This window comes from Entelurus aequoreus, linkage group LG02 (genome assembly GCF_033978785.1).
Source record: "Entelurus aequoreus isolate RoL-2023_Sb linkage group LG02, RoL_Eaeq_v1.1, whole genome shotgun sequence".
Classification (NCBI taxonomy): domain Eukaryota; kingdom Metazoa; phylum Chordata; class Actinopteri; order Syngnathiformes; family Syngnathidae; genus Entelurus; species Entelurus aequoreus.
This window is the reverse complement of record NC_084732.1, coordinates 4,500,477-4,510,476: the sequence shown is the minus strand read 5'-3', so window position 1 is coordinate 4,510,476 and position 10,000 is coordinate 4,500,477. Positions and strand designations below refer to the sequence as shown.

General features: G+C 29.2%; 1 protein-coding gene across 2 annotated transcripts in view; it reads left to right on the top strand.

The window, feature by feature from the left end:
- The window catches only part of cdh8 (cadherin 8), a 465,099-nt gene that overhangs the window by 454,920 nt on the left and 179 nt on the right, over positions 1 to 10,000 (top strand). The window contains exons 11-12 of one of the 2 annotated variants that reach the window (XM_062020585.1): positions 7,093 to 7,344; positions 9,461 to 10,000. The exon at positions 9,461 to 10,000 is cut by the window's right edge and continues 179 nt beyond it. In XM_062020585.1, coding sequence (XP_061876569.1) covers positions 7,093 to 7,344; positions 9,461 to 9,948 — 740 coding nt within the window. In that variant the 3' untranslated portion in view covers positions 9,949 to 10,000. Of the gene's footprint in view, positions 1 to 7,092; positions 7,345 to 9,454 lie in introns of both variants that reach the window. The other variant, XM_062020584.1, reaches the window with a different exon arrangement.

The window sequence follows — 10,000 nt, the reverse complement described above, 5'->3', positions numbered from 1 at the left end:
TGTTTGTGTTGTAGAATATTGGTTGGGAAAATGACCAAATTTCAATGGTTGAATCAACGTCACAACCCGACATTGAATTAACGTTGTCAAAAAGCAAGTTGTTTCAACGTTGTATTTGTGTTGTAGAATATTGGTTGTGAAAATGACCAAATTTCAATGGTCGAGTCAACGTCAAAACCCAACATTGATTTAACGTTGTCAAAAAGCATGTTGTTTCAACGTTGTATTTGGGTTGTAGAATGTTGGTTGGGAAAATGACCAAATTTCAATGGTCGAATCAACGTCACAACCCAACATTGAATTAACGTTGTCAAAAAGCATGTTGTTTAATGTTGTATTTGTGTTGTGGAATATTGTTTGGGAAAATGACCAAATTTCAATGGTCAAATCAACGTCAAAACCTAACATTGAATAAACGTTGTCCAAAAGCATGTTGTTTCAACGTTGTATTTGTGTTGTAGAATATTTGTTGGGAAAATGACCAAATGTCAATGGTTGAATCAACGTCACAACCCGACATTGAATTAATGTTGTCAAAAAGCATGTTGTTACAATGTTGTATTTGTGTTGTAGAATATTGGTTGGGAAAATAATCACATTTCAATGGTCGAAACAACGTCACAACTTGACATTGAATAAACGTTGACAAAAAGCATGTAGCTTCAACGTTGTATTTGTGTTGTAGAATGTTGGTTGGGAAAATGACCAAATTTCAATGGTTGAATCAACGTCAAAACCCAACATGGAATTAACGTTGTCAAAAAGCATGTTTGCTTCAACGTTGTATTTGTGTTGTAGAATATTTGTTGGGAAAATGACCAAATTTCAATGGTTGAATCAACGTCACAACCTGACATTGAATTAACGTTGTCAAAAAGCATGTAGCTTCAACGTTGTATTTGTGTTGTAGAATATTGGTTGGGGAAATGACCAAATTTCAATGGTCGAATCAACGTCACAACCCGACATTGAATTAATGTTGTCAAAAAGCATGTTGTTTCAACGTTGTATTTGTGTTGTAGAATATTGGTTCGGAAAATGACCAAATTTCAATGGTTGAATCAACGTCACAAACCGACATTGAATAAACGTTGTCAAAAAGCATGTTGTTTCAATGTTGTATTTGTGTTGTAGAATATTGGTTGGGAAAATGACCAAATTTCAATGGTTGAATCAACGTCAAAACCCAACATTGAATAAACGTTGTCAAAAAGCATGTTGCTTCAATGTTGTATTTGTGTTGTAGAATGTTGGTTGGGAAAATGACCACATTTCAATGGTCGAATCAACGTCACAACCCAACATTGAATTAACGTTGTCAAAAAGCATGTTGCTTCAAAGTTGTATTTGTGTTGTAGAATATTGGTTGGGAAAATGACCAAATTTCAATGGTCGAATCAACGTCACAACCCGACATTGAATTAATGTTGTCAAAAAGCATGTTGTTTCAACGTTGTATTTGTGTTGTAGAATATTGGTTGGGAAAATGACCAAAATTCAACGGTCGAATCAACGTCACAACATGACATTGAATAAACGTTGTCAAAAAGCAAGTTGTATTTGTGTTGTAGAATATTGGTTGGGAAAATGACCAAATTTCAATGGTCGAATCAACGTCACAACCCAACATTGAATTAACGTTGTCAAAAAGCATGTTGCTTCAAAAGTGTATTTGTGTTGTAGAATATTGGTTGGGAAAATGACCAAATTTCAATGGTCGAATCAACGTCACAACCCGACATTGAATTAATGTTGTCAAAAAGCATGTTGTTTCAACGTTGTATTTGTGTTGTAAAATATTGGTTGGGAAAATGACCACATTTCAATGGTCGAATCAACGTCACAACCCAACATTGAATTAACGTTGTCAAAAAGCATGTTGCTTCAAAGTTGTATTTGTGTTGTAGAATATTGGTTGGGAAAATGACCAAATTTCAATGGTTGAATCAACGTCACAACCCGACATTGAATTATCGTTGTCAAAAAGCATGTTGTTTCAACGTTGTATTTGTGTTGTGGAATATTGGTTGGGAAAATGACCAAATTTCAATGGTTGAATCAACGTCAAAACCCAACATTGAATAAACGTTGTCAAAAAGCATGTTGCTTCAATGTTGTATTTGTGTTGTAGAATGTTGGTTGGTAAAATTACCAAAATTCAATGGTCGAATCAACGTCAAAACCCAACATTGCTTAAACGTTGTCAAAAAGCATGTTGTTTCAAAGTTGTATTTGTGTTGTAAAATATTGGTTGGGAAAATGACCACATTTCAATGGTCAAATCAACGTCACAACCCAACATTGAATTAACGTTGTCAAAAAGCATGTTGCTTCAAAGTTGTATTTGTGTTGTAGAATATTGGTTGGGAAAATGACCAAATGTCAATGGTCGAATCAACGTCACAACCCGACATTGAAATAATGTTGTCAAAAAGCATGTTGTTTCAACGTTGTATTTGTGTTGTAGAATATTGGTTGGGAAAATGACCAAAATTAAACGGTCGAATCAACGTCACAACATGACATTGAATAAACGTTGTCAAAAAGCATGTTGTATTTGTGTTGTAGAATATTGGTTGGGAAAATGACCAAATTTCAATGGTCGAATCAACGTCACAACCCGACATTGAATTAATGTTGTCAAAAAGCATGTTGTTTCAACGTTGTATTTGTGTTGTAGAATATTTGTTGGGAAAATGACCAAATTTCAATGGTCAAATCAACATCACAACCCAACATTGATTAAACGTTGTCAAAAAGCATGTTGTTTCAACGTTATGGTTGAGTCGCTCAAGGTCAGGACCTAATTCAACGCGTTCTCAACATTGTTTTGATAACTTGTGCCTGTTGGGTTTATTATAACTCCTATGGCGTTTTAGTCAAAATGACAGCAAACTTCTTTTCTGCACGGCCGCAACACACAAATAATTGTGTTGGAAGAAACACAACTATAGATCAAGTTGCTGCTGTCATTTTTGGTGGAATTTATTTTTCTTTGTGAGCTCGAATTGTTTTTCCGCAGACTCAGATAACAAGTTTTCGTTTTCATCATCGTTTTTGCTTTCGATTTATTTTTTGCATTCATTTTTTACACTCACAGTTAATACAAAAAAATATCAGCCCTCATAAGAAATTGTAATAATTTGTTTTTTGGACAACATTGACCAAAGGGTTATTTCATTTTTGTGACTTTTATTCTAAATTTCATTTTCATTTTCAATTTTTTATTTTCTGTTTTCTATTTTTTGTTTGTGTTTTTTTTGTTTGTTTTTTTGTTTTGTTTTTTCCACTGTCAATTGTACTTTTAATTTTGTTTCAATTTTTATATTTGCATTTATATATATAAATATATAGACCATTTAGTTTGAATCACACTTTTAATTTTAATTTTAATTGTATTTTTATTTTTATTTAATTTTTTTATTTAAATTGTACTTTCAATTCTACTTTGAATTTTGTTTCAAATTATAGACTAGTCAGTTTTAATCACATTTTTAATTTTAATTATTTTAGTGTTCATTTTAATTTTAATTGTAATTTTAATTTTAATTCTACTTTTAATTTTGTTTAATTTTTTACATTTGCATTTAAAAAAAAACATACAGACCAGTCAGTTTTAATCACATTTTTAATTGTAATTATTTTAGTGTTCATTTTAATTTTAATTTTAATTTTAATTATACTTTTAATTTTGTTTAATTTTTTACATTTGCATTTAAAAAATATATAGACCAGTCAATTTTAATTTTATATTTAATTTAAATTTAAATTTTAATTTTAATTTTAATTTTAATTTTAATTTTAATTTTAATTTTAATTTTAATTTTAATTTTAAATTTAATTTAATTTAATTTAATTTAATTTAATTTAATTTAATTTAATTTAATTTAATTTAATTTCAATTTCAATTTCAATTTTAATTTCAATTTCAATTTCAATTTCAATTTTAATCGTCATTATATTTTTAATTTATATTTTTATTTCAATTTCGATTTCGATTTTGACTTTGAAATATACACATACTGTTTAATTAAATTTTGTATTTGTCATATCTTTATTTTCAATTCATCCATTTTCTATACCATTAAATCCTCATATGGAGCCTCTCTCAGTTTTGCTCGGAATATTGCTAAATAAAAGCAACCACTTTATATCCTAAATAAATATTAGTCCTCACTTACATTTAATTTGATGTCATTATTTACAAAAATTAATCCATGTATTCTATTGTGTCTTTTTTATATTGTATGGTAATCTATCATCTGTTCTCCTTTGAATAACAGTGACACAAAATAATAATCCATTGTAAATTATTACTGCTGTAAAAAGTTCCTATTAAAAGCTACATTTTTGTTCCAAAATAGCGAGGCGCTCCAAAGGCAGCCATGTTGTTTAGGACGGCGATGCGTTCGCAGTCAATGCGAGTAAATGAGCTCCACATGTTTTTCCTGCTGCTCGCACAGTTCAGTGCAGGTTGACTTCCTCGTGACAGATGGCGCCACGTTTATATCCGCTAAATATGCTCATTGCTTGTTTTTTTGTTTTGTTTTTTTCATCCCGTCCAAAGAGCTGGTGCCGAACAAGCTGTGTTCATGGTGACGTGTAATGTTTGCAGCTCAGGGCGAGAGCCTTCATATGGTGGCAGCCTTCTGCTCGGACACACCAGCTGCAGGCCGCCACCCTGACGGAATCCGAGAGCGCGTAAAAATCAGTTCATCGAAAGAAAAAAAAGGATCTGTTTTTTTTTTTCTTTGACTTTGATACAAAATAAACATTTCAACATAAACACATACACCATTCTTATCCATTTGAACTGTTGTTGCATGTGTTTGATTATAAGCCTATCAATAATTTATTATTTTTGAACCATTTACCACACTTTTTATTAAATAAATTCAAGTTGACGTGTTTTATTATAGATGCACTGATATTTACTTTGTCACAGCAGCAACATTTACAGACAAAAAGGATAGAATATAAATACAAATTAGGAGTAAAAAAATTAAAAATGACAAATTTTATAGTTGTACCATATTTTGTATTATTGTTTTATTGGCGTGATCACAATATAATAAATAAATAAATCATAAATGTTTAAATAATCTTAAGGGTGTGTTGTTTATTAATATTGTTGATATTATATATGTGTTATTACTAATATTAAAACTATGATCACTATTGATGTTTTTATATTAATAATATTATTAATATTGTTATTGTTATCAATATATATATATTTTTTCATTATTTTTACTAATAGTATTATTATCATTATTTTTGTTATTACAGTTATTTTCAATAGTAGCATTTTTTTTTCATTATTTTGACTACTGGTATTATTATCATAATTTTTGTTATTATTTTCAATAGTAGCATTTATGTTTCATTATTTTTTACTAATAGTAATATTATCATTATTTTTGTTATTACAGTTATGTTCACTAATAGCATGTTGTCGTTATTTTTACTAATAGTAGTATTATCACTATTTCTGTTATTACCGTTATTATTTTCAATAGCAGCATTTTTTTCATTATTTGTATTAATAGTATTATTATCATTATTTTTGTTATTAGTTATTATTTTCAATACTAGCATTTTTTCATTATTTTTAATAATAGTATTATTATCATTATTTTTGTTATTGCAGTTATTTTCAATAGCAGCATTTATTTTTTTTACTAATAGTACTATTATCATAATTTTGTTATTATTTTCAAAAGTAGCATTTATGTTTCATTATTTTTTACTGATAGTAGTATTATCATTATTTTTGTTATTAGTTGTTATTTTCATTAGTAGTCTTTTTTCATTATTTTTACTAATAGTATTATTATTATTATTTTTGTTATTGCAGTTATTATTTTCAATGGTAGCATTTTTTTCATTATTTTACTAATAGTATTATTATCATAATTGTTGTTGTTACAGTTATTATTTTAAATAGTAGCATTGTTTTCATTATTTTTACTAATAGTATTATCATTATTTGTGTTATTAGTTATTTTTAATAGTAGTATTTTTTTTATTTTTTTTTACTAATAGTATTATCATTATTCTTGTTACTGCAGTTATTATTTTCAATAGCAGCATTTTTTTCCATTATTTTTCCTAATAGTATTATTATCATTATTTTGTTATTAGTTATTATTTTCATTAGTAGCATTTTTTCATTATTTTTACTAACAGTATTATTATCATTATTTTTGTTATTGCAGTTATTATTTTCAATAGTACCATTTTTTTCATTATTTTTATTAATAGTTTTATTATCATAATTGTTGGTATTACTGTTATTGTTTTAAATAGTAGTATTGTTTTCATTATTTGTACTAACAGTATTATTATCATTATTTTTGTTATTACAGTTATTTTCAATAGTAGTATTTTTTTCCTTTTTTTTTACTAATAGTAGTATTATCATTATTCTTGTTATTACAGTTATTATTTTCAATAGCAGCATTTTTTTCATTATTTTTACTAATAGTATTATTATAATTATTTTTGTTATTAGTTATTATTTTCAATAGTAGGATTTTTTTACTAATAGTAGTATTATCATTATTCTTGTTATTACAGTTATTATTTTCAATAGTAGCATGTTTTCATTATTTTTACTAATAGTATTGTTATCATTATTTTTGTTATTGCAGTTATTATTTTCAATAGTAGCATTTTTTCATAATTTTTACCAATAGTATTATTATCATTATTTTTTGTTATTAGTTATTATTTTTTAATAGTAGCATTTTTTTTTCATTATTTTTACTAATAGTATTATTATCATTATTTTGTTATTAGTTATTATTTTCAATACTAGCATTTTTTTCATTATTTTTACTAATAGTATTATTATCATTATTTGTATTATTACAGTTATTTTCAGTAGTGGCATTGTAGTACAAATGTAGCTTACCACCGTCAATGTGTGGATGTGTAGTGAATGAATGATGCGTTTTCAGTTCTCCGTGAAGCGCTCCAAATGTCCAGGAAAATTCGAAACCATCATTATTATTATTATTATTATTATTATTATTATTATTATTATTATTATTATTATTATTATTATTATTATTGTGTGTGTGTTGGCAGACAATTCCATCAGCGTCCTGGCCAAGCACGACACCTTCCGCCGGCAGAAGCAGGAGATGTACTTCCTGCCCATCATCGTGACGGACAACGGCAGCCCGCCCATGAGCAGCACCAACACGCTGACCATCCGCGTGTGCGGCTGCAGCAAGGACGGCGTGGTGCAGTCCTGCAACGTGGAGGCCTACGTGCTGCCCATCGGCCTCAGCATGGGCGCCCTCATCGCCATCCTGGCCTGCATCATCCTGCTCCTAGGTGAGATCCTCCCCGACATCTTCATGCGGCGCCAAAAGCCCAGGACTCGGTCTGCGCACGCGCCGACGGCAAAACACGTGAAATACGAAGAAAAGAAAACGCAATTAAATTAATAGTTTAAAATAAGTTTTAGAACAAAAAAATATTTTCACACCGCCAACTTTGGAGGGCCTAATTAAATAAATAAATGCCTCTAAAAAATATTACATTTGTTATATTAAATATTTATTATCATCAAATCATGAAAAAATGTAGTCAATAATTGTAAAATAATTCAATCAGGAAATTAAAAATGTAATCACAAAACAATGAATAATCACAAAAGTATTGATACCAGTTTAAATAATAATCATTAAAATAACCATTTAAATGTCTTACTGTAAATTCATGAAATCATCGAAAATAAAATCCACAAATAAATTGTAAAATAATTACATTATAAATACATTAATTACATCACAAAAAAATGAATAATCTTATCATTTTTCATACTTATTTGAATAAAAAATAAATGCATTGGACAAAATTAGATGAACTAATGTATTAAAATAAAAATAAAAATCATGCAAAAAGATAAAATCAATAATTCCTAATATAATCAAATCATGACATAATTATTCAATAATAATTAGTTAATTGATCAATACTAATCACATTGGACAACATTAAACACATCTCAAGTAATTGTTTGAATGTGTCAAAAGCAAAATTATCAAATCGTGAAAAAGAAATTGCATTTAAATGTAAAATATGAAATAATCAGTTTAATCACACAATAATTAATCATTAAGTAATTATTCTATTTACGAAATAATTAAACCAATAATTAATCAAATGATTCCATGTGAGTAATAATTTAATGAATTATGACACATTTAATAACATGTTTATGTATTTCATTCAAATTATAAGAATGACACGCACAGGTACTGTAATTACTTAAATGTATAAGTCTAATGTATATATATATATATATATATATATATATATATATATATATATATATATATATATATATATATATATATATATATATATATATATATATATATATATATATATATATATATATATATATAAACATATATATATATACACACACATATAATATATATATATACACACACACATATAATATATATTTATATATAATATATATTTATATATATATATACACACATATAATATATATATATATATATATATATATATATATATATATATATATATATATATATATATATATATATATATATATACACACATATAATATATATTTATATACATATGCACGCACATATTTATATATGCATTTACATATATACCTACATGTGCATATATATGTATATATGTACATATACAGTATATACACATATCCATACATACAAATATATCACATATAATATATATATATATATATATATATATATATATATATATATATATATATATATATATATATATATATATATATATATATATATATATATATATATATATATATATATATATATATATATATATATATATATACACTCACATTACCATATATATAAACATATGCATACATACACATATATATAATATATATTTATGTATATGCACATATTTATTTATTTCTGTATATACATACATGTACATACAGTATATATGTACATATATTTATATGTACATATATCCATATATACACATATATCACATATGTAATGTATAATTGTATATATACACATCTATTATATTTATATATTATATATGTTTATACACATATATACATACACCTACATATACACACACACACATATATATACAGTATATATATATATATATATATATATATATATATATATATATATATATATATATACATACATGAGTTTATTTTGCTGTAAATGACCAATCATAAAGGAGGGCTGTGTAATTAAGGCCCGCCTCCAAGGGTGGGCGAGCGCAAACAGAATCCGCGTGCGAGCAAAATTGAGTCCGCGCGCGCAGAGAGTTAGCGCGCGCGCGGACCGCGTTCATCAGGGCAAGGCTTTTGGCGCCGCAGCTCGCATGTCCTTGCCATTGCGCAGAATGAGCTTGACCTCCTGCCCGTGTCTCTTGGGGACAGTAATAGTGGTGCTCTTCGTCACGCTGCGGCGGCACAAGAACGAGCCGCTCATCATCAAGGACGACGAGGACGTGCGCGAGAACATCATCCGCTACGACGACGAGGGCGGCGGCGAGGAGGACACGGAGGCCTTCGACATCGCCACGCTGCAGAACCCGGACGGCGTCAGCGGCTACCTGCCGCGCAAGGACATCAAGCCCGACCTGCAGTTCATGCCGCGCGCCGGCCACCACTCGGGCCCCAACGGCGTGGACGTGGACGAGTTCATCAACGTGCGCCTCCACGAGGCCGACCACGACGCCACGGCGCCGCCGTACGACTCCATCCAGATCTACGGCTACGAGGGCCGGGGCTCGGCGGCCGGCTCGCTCAGCTCGCTGGAGACGGCCTCGTCCGACTCGGACCAGAACTACGACTACCTGCGGGAGTGGGGGCCGCGCTTCAGGAGACTCGGGGAGCTCTACTCGGTGGGCGAGAGCGAGCGCGAGACCTGACGGCGGCCGCGCCCTTCCTCCCTGTGTCGCCGCCGCCGCCTCGCGAGCTTTT